The sequence below is a fragment of the Alosa sapidissima genome, chromosome 2 (assembly GCF_018492685.1).
Source record: "Alosa sapidissima isolate fAloSap1 chromosome 2, fAloSap1.pri, whole genome shotgun sequence".
Classification (NCBI taxonomy): Eukaryota; Metazoa; Chordata; class Actinopteri; order Clupeiformes; family Clupeidae; genus Alosa; species Alosa sapidissima.
The window spans coordinates 20,284,197-20,302,437 of NC_055958.1; the positions used below are offsets into that span (position 1 = coordinate 20,284,197).

Genomic DNA, 18,241 nt, shown 5'->3' on the forward strand with positions numbered 1-18,241 from the left:
TCCTTAAGGAGCCTGTGGTAATCACAATACAGACTATTGGCAGTGTGCTCTCCTCTACATTGGCATTTTACTGATCCTGTAAAAGTAACGGGTAACAAAAGTTTTTAAGAAGAAAACAAATATCCATTACAATTGGCCATGCCATCTATGGCAGTAGCTAAACATACATCTTTCTCAAAGCAGTGCCAATCTAATTGCGCTCGTTTCCAGCACCAGAGAACGCCTCCTCCGGCCCACCCCACAGGGTAGGCGTTGGGAGGTGAAGAGATGACTTATAGCAACTACCTTTTGACTGCTAATAGCATGGCTTGCTAATGACCTGGATGCCGGGTTTCTTCAGTGATTTCTCAAAGGAAGCTGAATTCAGTGTCCTAAAAAAGTATCTTTCACAACAGACAGGACCAGTTCATTCATGTCAAGAGCAAGCATTACCGTGCGCCAAAAGCGTTTTTGTTATTAAATTAGGATGCTGACTGATAGGATAATTGTGAATAATTGCATTTTTCCTTTTAGATTATAACACTTGTGTTGAATAGGCCATGTAATCTAAATTATTACAGTGGTGAAAGCACAAACGTGTAGGCTATTGAAAAGAAAGCTTTCAATGTTGTTATTGAGTGTGTTGAGTGGCCCATGGCATTTGAGAGATGAATTCCAGGACATTCTTCTGTAGAGCTGTCTAACGCAAACGATTATTGATGGCAATGAATTACACACACACACACACTGGTAATGTCGCTAACAAAAAAGAGTGCGACTGGAAGAGTTTTCACCGCGAACTGGATTATTGTCCTAAAGCAAGCGTTTCATGTTTCCAGAAGTCCCGTGGATAGGCAACACTTACGCACTTAACATTACACTCACCTAAAATTTCTAGGAACATATACTGCTCTCAAACATGAGGATATGTCCCACCTGGTGACCCCGGACAACCCCCTGCACTATTTCCTGTGCTTCTCTTTTTTCTTTCTCCTGTTTTAAATAAGCAAGCACTGACGCGCTCCATATGCATTTTGTCGGGTCGCCCCTAATTCCTTGTAAAGAAGGGGCGACCACCCCTCTGGAAACGTCGTCCAATCCGGTCCCTTGAGCAGCATTAGCATCCACAGTGGAGTAAGGTATACACATATATATACTTCCATTCTTCCCGCAAGTGTTCTGAGCCCTCCAAGCAGTGGTCCGTCCCTTGTGTTGTCACCTGGAATCTGTGGTGAAGCAGACAAATCACTTTTAACATGGCACCTAAGAAGGACGCCAAGCCGGCGGCACCAGCCAAGAAGGCAGAGCCCGCAAAGAAGGCCGAGCCAGCAAAGAAAGAGGAACCCCTACCAGAGCCCCCACCCAAGCCCGCTGTAGCCGCTATTGACCTGTCTGCTGTCAAGGTAAAGACAGAATCGTTTTGTTCCGCACTTCCGGTATTGTTTTTCCCCCCTGCTAAAACATACTTGTTCTGAAACCAGCAATAGGCTATTGGTGACATTTGGAATATGTAATACAATACAATATAGCTCATAAAAAGGTTGATGTGAGGAAATGGGAATATAGCATATTGAGACTCAACTACCACGGGATGTAGTAGCCTAGAGTAGAGATGTAGAGTTTATGCACTGGGCCTCTGTGCGAGGTGGATTTGATGGAGTAACAGACAATTTCACACAAAAAAAAGCTTTTTCACGGCATTTTTTTAAGTATAAGCACACGGTCAACATCTATGATAGGCTATATACTGGGGTGAATCAGTACCACGGAGAGCTCCGGAGGTTTGCTCTCTACTTTCTGGATTTATTTTTCCACTGTACTAAATCATCAGACTCATCACATCAGAGTTGTTTGGGGTGATACTGTAAATGACAGGTAGCGTCGAGTCGTGCGTAACCAAATGTGGAGATGGTTATCATGTCTAAACATGGAGCTCATATGCTCATGTTACCGTCTTTTAAGCAGCTGTGGTTCTAAATTAGGTCAAGCAAAAGGAGTTTCGAAGAAGTAACTTACCTCCTCACTTAAGAATTACAAAAAGTTTTATGTCACTGTTTGATATAATTTTTTTAATGTCATCTGATATAGTAAATCAGTTCAACCCATGCTTTGATTGCTCTAGAGCAGGACAGTTAATTGTGAACTGTGCATTTGCATTTACATTACATGTATTCATGTAGTTTATGCTTTTATCCAAAGTGACTTACAACAAGAGAATAACATTCAAGCGACAGCGCAGAGGAGACTAGCTCGGAATTACTATTGCATCTGTCAATACTATAGGATAGCATTTAAGACGCATTTTAAAATGTATTAAGAAAAAATATTTTCAAGGTATATTACTAGTGTTTGACATCAGTATCATAATCAGCAGAAGTCGGGTTTCTGGATCAATATCTGCCTAAATGGAAGACTTACAATTTTCAATCACTTGATTAACCTTACCAATTGCTCTGATTGTAATCATATTGGATCTAAGCCCCATTAAATATAGTTTTCCATGGGAAAAATGCTGAAGGCTCCCAGATCCCGGTTGATACTGATCTATCCACTCTTTGCGATGCAACGGTTGTTTTGAGATATGGGGACATGTTTTAAAGGCTGTTTTTGCTGCTTTTTTTCTACTGTAGGTGGACTTCACCCCAGACCAGATTGAGGGTGAGTAGTCATTTTTTATAGACCTACCTATTGTTTGGCATAACATATACTTATAAATAATTGCAAATTCAACAAACAGAACTAAGACATACTGATGAATGACTGATTGATGAAGCCTAAACGTAAAAAACATGAATGAATGAGTCTATGAAGGAATAATTTGAATAAATGAACGAATGAATGAATGAATGAATGAATGAATGGTGAGTGGATTAGTAGACTCTGAAGAACTGACTGACTAACTGGCCAACTGACCGTTATATTTTGAGAATATAAGCATATGGCAATCTGATCAGAAACCACATAGAACAATTGACAAGAGAGGGGGGATATTTTGTGATGTATTTTGTGGTCAGGACCTTTTCTCAAGAGAGCATTGTGATCATTAGAACCCAAATGAAGCAGAGTGTCTCTACCCCTTAGTGTCAAATGCCAGAAGTGTTGTGGGATTAACTTTTATTGTGTAGTAAAGGTCAAACAATTTGACACATCCTAGTGGTGGTCCTGCCCCCATTGGCCAGGGCAGTGAGTGACATGAAAGAATGGCCTCTTGGGCCAATGGGAGGCCAGGCGGTCAGCGTGTAGAGTGGGGGGGTGTGAGTTACACCGTAGTCAGCATTCTTGGAGTTTACTTAGGTCAGTCGTGGCCCAGCAGTGTCTATATATGGCAGGGTTAGTATTCTTGGGAGAGTATCGATTGCCCGCCAGGGCTTTAAATGCCGCCCAGCAGTGAGCTGTAAGGAGCAGCTGGCCCCAATGCGGAAATCACATAAAGCTACTAAGCTTTCAGCAGATCACTTTCCATTGAGACTGTGGTAAAAGGCCCATAGAAATAGCTGGCCCTTGTTATCACATGTTGGTTACCCTTGCTGAGGCATGTGCCCAGCTGTTTGTTGTAATTGCGGTAGCTGGATGAGTGAGATGTGTGGCCTTGAGCTCATCATTCATGGGTAACCTGTGCATCAGGTCACATGGTGTCTGGCAGTGTCCGATGAGTCACTCATCTCTGCTGAAGTCCACTCCCCACTTATTTATGTAAAACTGAGCACCACCAATGAGTAGAAAGCCTCTGAGAAAAAAAACCTTTTTGAGAATAGAGACATGAATATTCCATCTAAATTATTTTATCAACTGTCCATTTAGTTCTCCTTTTAATTGTCCCATCTTGTTTTAGATGTAAAATCTTTCATCAGTTTTACTGACAGCAGTCATTAACCAGTATTAAAGTTCATGAGTCATCTTTGTCCTGATTGCAGACTACAGGGAAGCCTTTGGACTCTTTGACAGAGTGGGTGATGGCAAGGTAGCTTACAACCAGATCGCCGACATCATGCGTGCTCTGGGACAGAACCCCACCAACAAAGAGGTCAAGCACATCCTCGGCAACCCCTCCCCAGAAGGTAAAAGAGCTACACCCTCACCCTGCCCCACCCCTCACAGTGTCCATCCATCGTAAAACAAAATATAAACATGATTATGTACTGTAAGTGGAGTTGATCAGCTTATTACATTTTGTAGATGCTAAGTGATTAAAACGCAATGTTCCATGCATGCTATTGTATGGCAATGTTTATTTTATTTTAGCACACATGTAGGCCTACAATTGTTCATTTTATTATTTATGTATGTGTTTATGTATATGTTCAAACAGCACCTTTCATTTCCATGTTTTTGGATATGTCCTTCCAGACATGGCTGCCAAGAGAGTTGAGTTTGAGCAGTTCCTGCCCATGTTGCAGACTGTGATCAACAACCCCAACAAGGCGCAGTTTGAGGACTACGTTGAGGGTCTCCGCGTCTTTGACAAGGAGGGTAACGGCACAGTGATGGGTGCTGAGCTGCGTATCGTCCTTTCAACGCTGGGTAAGAGACGGCCTGATGGCCTGAGAACGTTTCAGTCAGTGAGTAGGAGGATGGTCTAAGGTGAATTTTTTGACATGCTAGATGGCTAACCTAAGATGACCATTTTCTCCTTCAGGTGAGAAGATGAATGAGGCTGAGATTGATGCTCTCATGGCAGGACAGGAGGATGAGAACGGCTGTGTCAACTATGAGGGTTCGTATTATGTCTCAAACGTCATAGCTTCATGTTGTATGGCTTAATGTTGATAATGATCGCGATGGTAGCAATGACATCACTCTCCTCTTGCCCCACAGCTTTCGTCAAGCACATCATGTCTGTGTAAGATCCCTCAAATTCACATGGTGAGGAAGCTGAAGAATTTCTGCAGACCCCATGGTGTCAGGACATCCGCCCACTGTTTCCAACTCCACCTGAGAAATGGATAATGAAAAGGACTATGGGATGTCATTCCTAAAACCTGTTCGTGTTGTCACATTGTTTTATTTTTCCATATAGTTTTTTCCTCCAACTTTTTTTCTTTATTTTATCCGTTCTTGGACGCCACACTTTATTTTTCAGCCGACGTTTCGTGTTGTGAAGCTCCTCCCTCTCTGTCAGGGCATGTCTCTTCGCATTGGGCCATTAGTGAAGGGTGTGAGGGGGCATCGGACGCTGTGAAGATGTGATCCGACACTCCCCCCTACCCCCACGGTCTGGATTGGTGCTACAGAACGGAGGTGCTATTGATGACCCCCACTGTCCCGCAACTGTGGACGACTCATTGGAACATGTCTCCCTTTTCCCCCAAAGTCTTAATTTATTTTTCACCTCTGTAATTTCACATAATAAACTTTTCACAAAGGATCCTTGTCCCGAATCCCTGTTTGTTCTCCAGTTTAGCATGGAGCACGTGTCATAGTGAGGGAGGTTGCTCATAGAGGTGTAAAAGTCCTAGCCTTGGCCTGTCCGCCTAGTAGCTCTGCTCATGTTCATCTCACTGAGATACTAACGAAGTGAGTGAGTGGTGAAACCTATAATAAGTCCAGCTTCAGAAAGTTAACAGCCTGCCAAATATTTGTTTCAACCATTCATTAAAAAGCATATTCTAATTAGCACAACTCCTCAGCCATATGCATCAGCTAATTTGTGAAATCCCCCGTGTTAAATGCACAAGTAGAACCAATACATGGTAGGACTTTTATTTTTCTGATAAAGGACTTTTTATACCTCTGGTTGTTAGATGATGTATTTGCCATTAATGTGCTCTAACTAGTAGAATAGCCGAAATAGCCACCACATTAAATACTTTAAGAAATGTACTAAAGTAGTAAGAAATTGTTTGTTGCCGTGTACATTGTCTGTATTGAGGTGATATGATTAAGGTTAACGTATGTATTTGAACACTATGCCATTAGATGCCAAGCAATACATGAAACATAAGCCGAGAGGAAGAAGTATGAAACTGTACTCTAGCTGATTGGGTGAGTGAGGTGAGGGCATTGTTCTAGAATAAGCAGGATAGTGACTTCAAAGCAGACTTTCAGCTGGATAGTAGCTTCAAAGCACTGCTGTGATTTTTCTTAGTATTGACAGTATAGTTCATATATGCAATATGATTACCTGTGGGTCAACCCTATGCATACCGGTATATAAAAAATTAACAATTCTGAGAAAAGCCATTTATCTTCTTAAATTACAATAAAAACCACTGCATTTAAAACAATTAATTTGTTTCCATGTGTTTTTTTTATTTTTATTTACTGTCATAATCATATGAGCATTTGTAATCGGTATCATATCAACAAGAGAAAAACAGCAAACATCTACATGACTTTTAAATACATTTACAGTTGCTGTGGGGGAGGAGGGTAGATTGGAGATGGGGAAGGGCAAGGCTTGGGGTGCAGAGAAACACAGAAGCTAACAAACATCAGGGGATCCGGAGGGGTTGGAATACCACAAATAACGACAGAGAGAGAGAGAGAAATCAAAATATTTATACTGGAGCACTTTATGAAACAATTGCAAGAGATGGTTGAGTTTTCTGTTTTTATGTATGCTTTTTGAAATGACGCTTTTTCATATTTTTTCATACTTTTTGTCCCTTTTTAGTTTATCCAGCACATAAAAAAACGTTATAGCATCCAAATGTGACATGGCAAAACACAGGGTCTGTAACACAACACCAGTGCCCAGAGTAGCTGCACTCTGCACCCAAGTCAATCCGTTTAAATAATGACCACAGCTCCATCAGAGAAAAGGTTACCCCGACCACCACAGGCCCATAGGGTCCATTCTCAGCTGACCCCAGACCTACATCTGAGAAGTGTGTCAAGGACTCCCACTAGCCCCTGTGATGTTGAGCTGACGCACTTCAGGGTGTGTAAGGTATCCCTGGACCTCTTAAAGGTCACTCAGCTACAGTAGGCGGGTGTGTGATGGCACCGGGTCAGACAGTGCATGAGAGAATAACATAGCTCTACAGTATGTTCACAATCACATACAGTGATGCTTACAGCCAGATTCAGAGCCTTGTCTGGAGAGAGACAGAGAGAGAAAGAGAGACCCTTGGCCAACCATTGCAGTTGACAATTGACAAGCATAACATTGCCACTAATCTACAAAATATGTGAAATGCTCAAATGCTCATTTTAATCCAATGATTGAGGGAATAACCTACTAAAATTCTTTGAAAATACAAAATAGCCTTCTTTTTGAACGAGAATTGACACATGCTCATCATACCATAATCTCATCTCTCTTTTTTGCAGTGATGCAATTTTACAGGTATAGGTGACTTTTTGAGTGACTGCTTATTTTTAAAATCGATTGAAATTGCTAATGAGGAGCTGGTATATTTATACACATGTTGTATAGCTATAGTTTATATCGTACTGGGGAGGTTTGATGAGCATGACTTGCTGCTGGGGTGTGTGTTTCAAGTCCATGCACTGACCAAGCAGAAGAATGCAAGCTGCATGGAATGGCCGCATCACTTCCTGCCTGTTGTAGAAAAGGCTGTTCTGAAGCTGACCAGAGGTCAGCCAATCCCGTTCCTGATCCTACTTGAACTACTTTGTGCAAACAGCTAGAGCCGATCTGGGACCAGAGCTTCAGGCCACTATCTGTACACACCATTAAAAAAGTCAAACAGAAAAGGAGTCAAACAGGAAAAGCACTGGCACTTTCTAATCTACCTTGGAAATTGAAGAAAAAATAAAATAGACAAAACTGTACGGTGTCTGTGTATTTGTTTTCCCTTCTTCTTCTTCCACTTGCTTCCATGTTGTATTTTGTTTAATTAAATAGAGTCACTACGGTCCCAGTAGGTGGATGTGCGCTGTGCAGGAGGGGGTGAATTTGAGGACGGAGGGGCCACCATCTTCCAAACGTTGGGAGTGGCGCTCCTGGCTAGATGAGGCTGTGAGGCTGAGGGAGAGAGAAGAGAGTGCTGCTGATAGGGGTAAAGTAGAACCATAAGTGGGGGGGGGGGGGCGCAGTGTCTGCCCAGTGGACGGGGAGCACAGAGTGGGGGGGGGGGGGCAGAAGGCGCTCGGCCGGGCGCTCACAGCCCCTGCTTGGCCAGGGCGGCGGTGACGTCATCGGCCAGCGTGGCTAGCTGCGGGGACTCCATCAGGTTGATGCTGCCCGAGGACGACATGTGGCTGTGGCGATGGGGGGAGGTCCCGTCAGGTGATTGGGTCACAATCTCGGCTCCGTGGTCTGTGCGTGCCTTCGCGGAATCGCGGAATGTGAGCCGGTGGCTCTCGATCTGGCAGGGAAAGGGAGAGCCATCCGGGGAAATCAAGTATGCATGCGAACGTTTACCCGGTGCAGAGAGTGTAGGGTGCCATGCTTTTAATAGGCATGCCATTAAAATTAATTCTGACACAGTGCCACACGAGATTCACAACATCTTGTGACCGCTAAGTGGTCTCTTGGCGTCAACTACGTCTCCACACAGAAACATGATTAAGGTCACTTACATCGCCACATGATCTTACTACTTAATTTTTTTGTAAGTGCACAGAGCTGGGCCTACCTTGAAGCTGAAGCTGTCATGCCACCATGACCTCAACAACCTATATCTGTCTGCCCCCTAGAGTCCCCGCCACGCCAAGTTACCCACCATTACATGACCTCCTCCGGGAACATGCTGGGCATTATCAAGGGAGCCCACCTTAGCATGGGCTTTGTCTTTGAAGTCCAGCTTCACATTCTCAATGCGTACATTCCCACCTCCTGGGGGCAGCAGAGGGCAGGGAGCATTGGGGGAGAGAAAGAGAGAGAGGGGGGGGGGGAGAGAGACAAAGAGGGGGGGGGGGGAGAGAGAGACAGACAGAAATCAGTACTTGTGTGTTCACTCAACGCATATCCTTGCTGTAACTTGACTATCATTCTCAACTCTATGTTGACTTGGCTAAACATATCTGTTAAAAAGATGTGCATAGATATTTCTACATCATTAAAATATTAACATTGTTTACTGCTTCTTTCAAAAAGAAATACTACTGATATCATCATACTAGTGAAGAAGTGTGTGTGAATGCGAAAGTGTGAATTTAACGACAACACTATAAACTGAAATCCTGCACTATGTCCTACACTTGTATACCATTCACATAAAAATCACTGCAGAGGCAGTAACACCATGTGTCCAGCAGATGGCGCTGCAGAACTGTAGACACCAGGAGCTGACACATGACGGTCCCAGCAGCAGGACCTCTGCCATGATGCTGTGCTGAGACGAATGGGCTTCCTACCTGGCCGGTGGCGAATGTTGTCCAGTGAACCACACTTGGAAGTCACGTGACTTAAGTCCAGTTTCTTGGACTGGATTTGGACCTGTGAAGGATACACTTAGAGCGTGAGAGAACTCACAAACTAACAAACACAATTGCAATGGGAACACACATCTCTTCTAAAAGGTCGAGGAAGGTCAAGCTCAGGGGCTCTAATAACAGGAGTGAAGAGAGAATGTCTGTGAACCTGCATGTACACGCACCAATGCCATTCAAAAGAGCAGTTTGTGTGGAAATATGCAATTACCCCTCGGGAAACAACTCCATACAACTATTAAGTCTAATTATTGATGCAGCTACACATTAACAGCTCCCAGATGATAAGCATGGAAGTCTGTGTGTATGCTGCTTTATGTCATGACAACGATCGAAGCTTGGGGAATTCGAAAAAGATAATAGTTTGACCGTGAAACCTGCGAATAAAGAAATGATTTTACAGAGGACATAAAGCCACAAGCAAAACAGAAAATAATATTATGTAATTATGACACACCCTAAATGTGTTTGGCACAGACATTATGAGATAAAATAAAGACATGCACATCTTGGCATCTAGGCGAAGCAAGCACAGCAACAGCATGGTCATTAAACACTAATGCATGATAAAGACATCAAACGCCATGAAAGAGGTCATTAGCCCTAATCAGTGCTTCACTCTAGACACTTCACCACCAGCTCTGCATGGTCCTCCCATAAAAGAGGAAACAACAAAGGGCCCATTGGACACGGTGGTGAATAGAAACAATATCCTGTATTGTGGCACAGGTAGAGTCAGTGTCACTGTTAAGTGGAGATTAGGGGTGCGCAGAGGGAAATGTAAGGGATTTGACTGGATGAAAGCGCAGGTGAGCTCAGGCCCGCGATCACTTCACCTCCACCCTGTAATGACTGTATTTTTCAGAGGGTGGGGAGGAGAGAGAAGTGCAGGGAGGGAAAACACCTGGCTCTGTTTGTCCCCCGGGGACACACAACGCCCAGTCGGGCCAGACAAAGGTGCACTGGGAGTGGGGAGTGTGTTAGGTGAGGGGCCTTGAGCTGAGAGACAGCACTTCTGTGGAGGGGACACATCATGGACCCTTTTGGCTCTGCCTCACTTGGTCTCCTGTGCAAGGTGAGAGGGTGGGTGTGTGAGTGAGTGAGTGAGTGAGTGAGTGAGTGAGTGAGTGAGTGAGTGATTGAGTGAGTAAGTGAGTGTGAGAGAGAGTGAGTGAGTGAGTGAGTGAGTGAGTGAGTGCGTGAGTGAGTGTGTGAGTGAGTGATTGAGTGAGTAAGTGAGTGTGAGAGAGAGTGAGTGAGTGAGTGAGTGAGTGAGTGAGTGCGTGAGTGAGTGTGTGAGTGAGAGAGAGAGGAGAGAGGAGAGAGGAGAGAGGAAACACGGAGACAAGGAGATTGAGAGGACGAGTGAACTCACGTTCCCGCCGCCTGCCGCATGCTGCACTTTGTCCAGGGAGCCACACTTTGACCTGACGTGGCTAAAGTCCAGTTTTACGCTAGGAATGAAAACCTGTGTGGTGGGAAGAGAGGGAGATTGGGGGGGGTGGGAGGGTTGGGATGTGACATGGTTGCTTACATCGAGATGCTCTTCAAAATGTCTCAGATGGTCTAGACAAAAGTGTCATTTCTTTTTGTTCAATTCATTTTTGACTCTTTTCATTCAAAACTACACAGCAACTGTTTGTGTGCGTGTGTGTGTGATGATTTGTGAGTATGTGTCTGAAGATGTTTGTGTGTGTATGAAGCCCATGTGACTAGTCTCGTCTCTTCTCTTCTGTACTATGTAAACATCTGTCTGGAGCCACCGAGCGTCTAAGTAGGCCTGGGAGCCTGTGTGTCTCGCTGAGCTACGCCTCAATAGCAGAAACATGACAGGAAATGGAGCACATGGATGTGTGCATGTTTGGGTTATTGGAGTTGGACAGATGGCCCATTGTGAGATCATAAATGCATGTAACAGGCTATGGGCCCCAAGGTGCTGTTAAAGAGACAAAGCAGGATTTGATTGACACTCACGCACAAGTCAGCAGAAACAAGGGCTTGGAACTAAAGGGAAAAAATCAAGCAGCTTTCAACAGTTCTTTTGACTTTAGGCATGCAGAGTCAGAAACAGAATGAAAAAGGACAGAGAGTGCAAATGTATGCACAATAAAAGGAGTGTGTGTGTGTGTGTGTGTGTGTGCATATGCAATTTGCACGAATGTGCATACATCTGTAGATTAAGTGTGTTGGGTAACACTTGTAGTCACACGGATCCACATCATTAATATCAAAGTAAGTCAAAAAAGTTCACTCACACTTTTCCATCACAAGAAGAAATAGTTCACACATACAACAACAAACATAAAAAGTGAAACAATTCAGCCGCTTCGCCTGAATCTGATGAATACACAGGTGCTGATGTCTTCACTGTGATAATATATACACTAAATAAATGTGTATATATCACTTCCAGATGGACAACAAGAAGGGACTTCGGTTTTGAATACCAAGTGTTCACACTGTGATAGGCATCTGTGAATTCGAGAGGAGGCTCAATGGAAACACACATTTGTGTTCGACAAAGTGGTGCTCAAATTTGTCTGTGCTAACTTTCAAATCTTTGCTCATATTTGGATGAATCACATTTTCTGAGTTTTCCTTGGAGGCCAACTGAAATGATCGAGCTCCATCGCTTTTGTCGAAGGACCAGGTCATGCATTGTTCAGAGGGTATGCAGGACTGGGAGAGGTGAAGCAGGGTAGAATGGGGGCCCTCCAGGACCACAACTACAGGATCGGGGTTGGGAAGTGTGTGTGTGGGGGGGGGGGGGGGTTGGGAAGTGTAGGGGGGTTGGGAAGTGTGAGGAAGGGGGGGAAGTGTGAGGGAAGGGGGGTGGGGTGGTAGGTCAGAGTAGGGAATGTGCCATTGGTCACTGGGGAGGGGGGAGACAGGGAAAGGGAGAGATGGAGCGGTACATACATTGCCTCCACGGGGGGAATGCTTCAGATTATCCTTGGATCCGCACTTTGACTGTACGTGACTGAAGTCCAGCTTCTTGTTTAAAATCTGAATCTAGAAAAATACAGAGATAATGTGGCTCTGTTTAAATGATGAGGTAAGACAGGAGGTGTGTCTGCGCGCACACACACACACACACACACACACAAGCACGCAAGCACACATTGCACTTTATGTATGTCAATGCAGATTAGCACTCTCACGAAGGGGTGAGACAACGACATAGCGTGACTGCAGAGGAGGACATGGACGACGACACACACACACACACACACACACACACACACACACACACGGGTGCTCGTGAACAGATCCATGCCTACGCAGGCAATGGACGAATGGATTTCTTGGAACAACAGTAGAAGTGTACTGCTATGTGAGGGCCAGAGTAGCATAGGGGGCTCAAGATGGAGCCGCGTCTGACAGATCTGTTCCAGCAGCAGACAGAAGGAGACTACGGGGGCCAGGGTCTCAAGGAGCCACTAACAGGGCCGCTAGGGACAGACGGACTGCCTAGTCTAGTTAAGTGGAAATGTGTGTGTGTGTGTGTGTGTGTGTGTGTGTGTGTGTGTGTGTGTGTGTATGTGTGTGTTTGCCTATGTGTTTTGGTTTAAGGTTGAGCTTTTGTGTAATATGTAAACTTCATAGAGTCAGTACGTCTTTGTAGTTAATGTGTGTGTTTGAATACACAAATGTGTGTGTTTGTGTGTGTGTGTGTGTGTGTGTGTGTGTGTGTGTGTGTGTGTGTGTGTGTGTGTGTGTGTGTATTTGTGTGTATTTGTGTGTGTGTGTGTGCTTTGTGAGTGTGTGTGTGTGCTTTGTGAGTGTGTGTGTGTCTGAGCATCAGCACATATGTGCGTGGATAGGGGTCCAGGGGAGCAGGTGGGCGGTATGGGAGGATTCACAGTATGGTATACCAGAGGGTCAGCAGCCAGTATGGGGGGCCATGTCACTGAGTGAGCGGCAGACAGACACAGAGTGAGAGAGACCAGGCGCAGGACCGACGTCCAGATCCAGGAGTGGCCGCGCTGTTCTGTGTGCGCTTGGCCTCTGTGTTGCTAGAAAGCAAACACACAATGGATGGACAGGTCAGTCATGGGCAGCAGGGGCTGCCTGGAGGTGCTGGGTTGGGTTGTGTTGGGTTGGGTGCGGTGGGGAGGACTGTACGAGGCTGAATGCCAGGACAAGGGTCTGTTGCAGGGCAGGGCTGGAGTGGACTGGGCAGGAGAGTGAGGGGCGGAGCTAAAACAGTCTGGGGATCTACTGGCTGCGGCTCCATAAACCATGACCCCCGTGTGTAGCTCAACTGCAGCTTAAAATAAAGCGTATCGGATGGACACGGAGCCTGGAGAACGGCCGTGTTTAGAGGTGTTCTGACGGCAGACTGGGATATAATCACGTTATAGGAGTCGAGTGTCTCAATGTGAGTGAAAAATGTCTGAGTTCTCGTTGAGGAGCTTAAATGCTGCTTTTTCAGGCTCTATAAACTGTGCTTAGTCTTCCACAAGAGGGATATTGTTAGGTATACTAGCAGGCTGTAATTCATGTGGTGATTGTGGGTCCCTGAACATTGTCCTGTAAAAATAAGCAGCGAAGCTAATCGTATCCTTCTGGTCCTCCATTTTTTTTTTTCAAATTACAATGAACACTTTATGTCAGTAGCCTTCACATGCCTGCTTTTGTCAGGCTGCAGATCTCATATGCGACCACTAATTTCACATGTGCAGCGTGGGCAAAGCATGGCTAAATGTGTGTCACATGTGATTACCTTTCTATGCTTGGCATGTTTGCCTGTTACGGTTACAAAAGGCATTTTTGGTCACAATGATTGTTGTTGCCAAGAGGCTAGATTTACATAACCTACCTCCAAATACAGGGCTTTGAGCAGAGACCAAGGGGCCTTTAGAGGTATGCACTGTGATTCTGGGCAGCTGCCAGGAGAACGGCCCTTGTGGTTCAGATGTGGTTGTCATGTGAATGAGGAGTTCAGTCTCTCTCTCTCTTTCTTTCTCTCTCTCTCTCTCTCTCTCTCTCTCTCTCTCTCTCTCTCGACTGATCCTGGCACAGAATGCCGCGCTCACACTCGGAACCATAGGAGTGTAGGGCTCTGATGGCCAATGTACAGTATTGGAGTGATGAAGAAAGGGCAAGGAAAGAGGACTGGGAAATGCTGCACTCCAGGACTTAATAAAAACACGCCAGGATTTAGAATGTTTTTTTAGCGCTGTCAGCACAGGGTAGATTTAGCTCTGCTTTTACCCTTGTGCAGATGTAGAAGCCATTCTTGCAGCTGGCATTGAAAACTGCCAGCAATTCTGTTTGCATATAGGTTTCAGTAGTGTACAAAAACATTTTCAATAGAAATTCGTTGGTTTTGCTCACAATACAATTGTCTTGTTAAGAAAAGATGAAGCACCGTAAACATTGGCGAGCAGATAAAGATAGCAGGCTGCGGAGGACGATAAGTAAACACGCACAATCATTTCTCATTTCTCAAGAGCTCAAATATAACTGCCCCGCAAAAAGAACGAAAACACACAGCCTCTTCAGCAAAGTCAAACTCTCCAAAGAAATGGACAAAAAGAGTGAAGAGACGAGACCACAATAGCAATGAGGCAGTGAGGATGAGAAGCAGAATGGGAGCCAGAGGCTGTGAAGAGACAGGAAGAGAGGGCCTGCGCTGAGCAGTAAAACCTCGCAAAATCCGCTGCTTTCTCTCGCCTTTGATAGCTCAATCTATAGAGGGGGCTGCCGACCACCAAGCCCAGCTGAGTCACCGCAGATGCCGAAGCTTGGGCAAGAACAAAAGGAAGGCATGTCTCTTGTCTGCTTCTCCCGTGTCTCTTGGCTCTCTTTTCCTTCGATATCTCTCTCTGCAGTCCCTTCCATCCCTCCTCCACACTTTATTTACCTCTCCTGTCTTCATTCCATCCACTTCACTGGCTCCTGTTTCTCTCCCTCCATCTTTTTGAAGCTGTTTATGTCTCCCTCTGTCCCTCCATCTCTCTCTTTCTCTCTATCTGATTTTTAGCTGTCAACAGTCACTATCAATCTTACATTTTATCCGTCCACAGATCTTTTCACTGAATGAATGGAATGTGAGAAGTGCACTCTCACAGTGGCACCTTTAATCTTAGTTATAAAAGAGGACACACATGATACAACTACACAAGTCCAGGAGAGCACTGGGGCTGGACTGGAGTGGTGTACTGTACACAGACACACAGACACTGCACTTACGCTCACAGACTTCATCAAACTAGAAAAGGCATTGCACCAATATGACAAAGTTAGAAGACCAAAACAACCCAGCACTACTTCCCCGGTCAAGTCAAACAGCGGATGTGCAGCCGGCTCCAGACTCTACCAGAGGGCACGCGAGGGGTGCCTGTGCCCATCATGTGCCCAGCCAGTCACCCCTAACAGCCAGGCAACCAGTGTCACTCTCAGTTAGGGCCCTCCCTTGGGAGCCTTCGCCAGAGAGACACTTGCAGTCATCCAGGGGTAAAACCGTCTTTGGAAGAGGCGATGCACGCATGGCAGCCTTAGTTATGCAAGTCTCTTTCTTCCAGCCATTGAAAGAGGGGTGTTGGGAGGGAGGGGGCAGCCAGACTGCATCTGTCCTGAGTGGTGAACTCACATCCCCTCTGCACTCAGTCAGGACTCTCCTCTGCCCCAGACTACCCCAGACTCCATGCTCTCTTCCCAAATGTCCAGACAACAACTGCAAATAGCTGTTCTCTGTTACTTATCAATAGCACATCTCATCACACTGCTTTATTGCCATTCTGCCCTGCCCGTACCAAGCGCAGAGCTGCTTCTGCTGCTCACTAGGAAATATTCCTCTATGAAATGTATGTATGAAATGTATGTACATATCTAATCAACTCAATTTAAACGTTTCTCCTCTCAGTGTCACTCATGACTTGAAGACTAATCCTCCTCATCCTGACCTGTCCATCACGATTTCAGTGAACAGCTGCCTAGCTAACTGCAGGCCATGCCTTTCATCGGCCCTGCTTTGTTGTTTACAGTCTCTTGCTTGCTGAGGCCAGCTCTTTCAGTGAGAGATCCCTTTCTCTGTACACTGCTGCCCTCTGCCACGATTCAGACATAAACATGCCAGGCCGAACATGCCTGTCTTCGGTCAGGCCATTACAGGAGGCTTGTAAGACCTGTTCTACCCAGATTGACTGCTGCCAAGAACATAAAACTCTGATGATATAGTATTTACCAGTGAAGGGAACAGATCTGTGATTGTCATTGTCAATTGTCATTTCCTTGATGAATTAGCACCATTACAGATTCACAAATCTTTGGGCCCTTATTTAAATGCCAGGCAAAGTGCAAAGTCAAGAAATAAGCAAAAGTGTCTTGTGCATGAACAAATAAAGCTGTTGTGTGAGGTACTTACTGATCTGAGCCACTGATGTTTATGCTCTGAAACTTGCTAATGGTATTACATTTACAAAATATTTTGCCAGGCTATTAAATCAGCTTCATTTGAGGGGCACTGTGGAGCAAGCAACTGCAGTGTCAATACCATATCCGAGTCCAAGTGCAGTGTCAATACCATATCCGAGTCCAAGTGTCCATGGGGACACGGGTTCAAATCCGACCTGCGGTCCTATCCCACCCCATCTCTCTGTCTCCCACTCACTTTCTGTCACTCTTCACTGTCCTATCTGAATAAAGTCAAAAGATGAGCTTCAATATAACTATACACTCTGCATGCCATTTAAATGAGGGCCCTAAGTGTATGGGTATGTGCAGGTGCATGTGTGGGACAGAGAGAGAGAGAGAGAGAGAGAGAGAGAGAGAGAGAGAGAGTAAAAGTGTCTGAGTGTGCATGACTGTTTCTCAAAGTCGAGGATCCTCGAGGATTCGTGCTTGGTAGAACTGAGCCATGATGAGTCGAATCTTTCAAAAACGAGTTAAGGCTTCTTCTTAGCATTCAGAAAACACACTATGGAACAGACTAGCGAGTGTGCAGGAAGCTGCAGGTGTGCGTTATTGAAAATCATGCCTCCTGCACACTTCTTTTGAAGAGCAATGGATGCACCACTGTCATTCTCCCACGTCAATAAATGAAATCATACATGTTTTTAATTTTGCCAAAATAAACCACAGAGCATCAACCATTAAGCATAATAGTAAAGAGAAAAGCAATATTTAGCTCATAATCACTCTCATTGGAAAAATTAGTTTAAATACCCTTTCTAAATGCCTTCTTTACACGATTACAGTGTAAGATTTCAAAGTTGTCAAAAGACCTAAGCCCATATTTCATTTAGGCTAGTTCATTTAGGCATAGTGACAATAAGACAATGTTTACATTTAATACATAGTGAACTGTCCAGATTCACTGAACTGTACAGATTTTAAAATCTCATAAACGTGCACACAGGATTGTGGGTGATCCGAGCATGCACATGCATCCTCTGAAAATTCAGCAAAATGAAGGACTATGGCATTGGTAGAATATGGTAGACTTTGATGGATGCTTGACATTGGAACAAGTACTTCGGCGGGACATGATGACATAACATACATCAAATAGCAGCCTTGAAGGATCCCACCTTGACTTTGAGAAACAGCCCATATGTATGTATGTGTGTGTATGGCCTCTGTCTGACTTGTGACCGTGTGCGTTAGTTCCCAACAGAGAAAGCTCCATCATCCCCTCCCTTTAAAGACTATTCATGGTGTAACAAGCCAGGAAACACTAAGCAGACGGAAGGACAGATCAACACCCACAGGTGTCAAACACAGTTAGCACAGAAGCAGACACGGGGAGACTACAGAGAACAGGGGAGCTCCCCCATAATGAAAGCTATATTGGATGTAGCTGCACTGAACTAGTGACAGAGAGAGAGAGAGAGAGAAAAAAAGAGAGAGAGATGGAAGCTGATTTAGCATCTAAAGAGCAAGTGCTGGAGCAGAGAGAGCAGGCAGAGACAGAGGG

General features: G+C 45.0%; 2 protein-coding genes across 26 annotated transcripts in view; one reads left to right on the top strand and one right to left on the bottom strand.

The window, feature by feature from the left end:
• The first annotated feature begins 1,154 nt into the window (after positions 1 to 1,154).
• Positions 1,155 to 5,344, top strand: myl1 (myosin, light chain 1, alkali; skeletal, fast). The gene is made up of 6 exons (XM_042066905.1): positions 1,155 to 1,382; positions 2,610 to 2,637; positions 3,894 to 4,037; positions 4,327 to 4,500; positions 4,616 to 4,693; positions 4,795 to 5,344. The coding sequence occupies exons 1-6, from the start codon at positions 1,236 to 1,238 to the stop codon at positions 4,821 to 4,823; spliced, it is 600 nt and encodes a 199-aa protein (XP_041922839.1). The 5' UTR covers positions 1,155 to 1,235; the 3' UTR covers positions 4,824 to 5,344.
• An 863-nt stretch (positions 5,345 to 6,207) lies between these two features.
• map2 (microtubule-associated protein 2) overlaps positions 6,208 to 18,241 on the bottom strand; it is an 83,522-nt gene continuing 71,488 nt past the window's right edge. For 13 of the 25 annotated variants that reach the window (XM_042066878.1, XM_042066879.1, XM_042066885.1 and 10 more), the window contains 5 exons: positions 12,238 to 12,330; positions 10,694 to 10,786; positions 9,244 to 9,325; positions 8,610 to 8,722; positions 6,208 to 8,252 (listed from right to left, as the gene is read on the bottom strand). In XM_042066878.1, coding sequence (XP_041922812.1) covers positions 8,046 to 8,252; positions 8,610 to 8,722; positions 9,244 to 9,325; positions 10,694 to 10,786; positions 12,238 to 12,330 — 588 coding nt within the window. In that variant the 3' untranslated portion in view covers positions 6,208 to 8,045. The remainder of the gene's footprint in view (positions 8,253 to 8,609; positions 8,723 to 9,243; positions 9,326 to 10,693; positions 10,787 to 12,237; positions 12,331 to 18,241) is intronic. The other 12 variants (XM_042066888.1, XM_042066900.1, XM_042066887.1 and 9 more) reach the window with 5 other exon arrangements.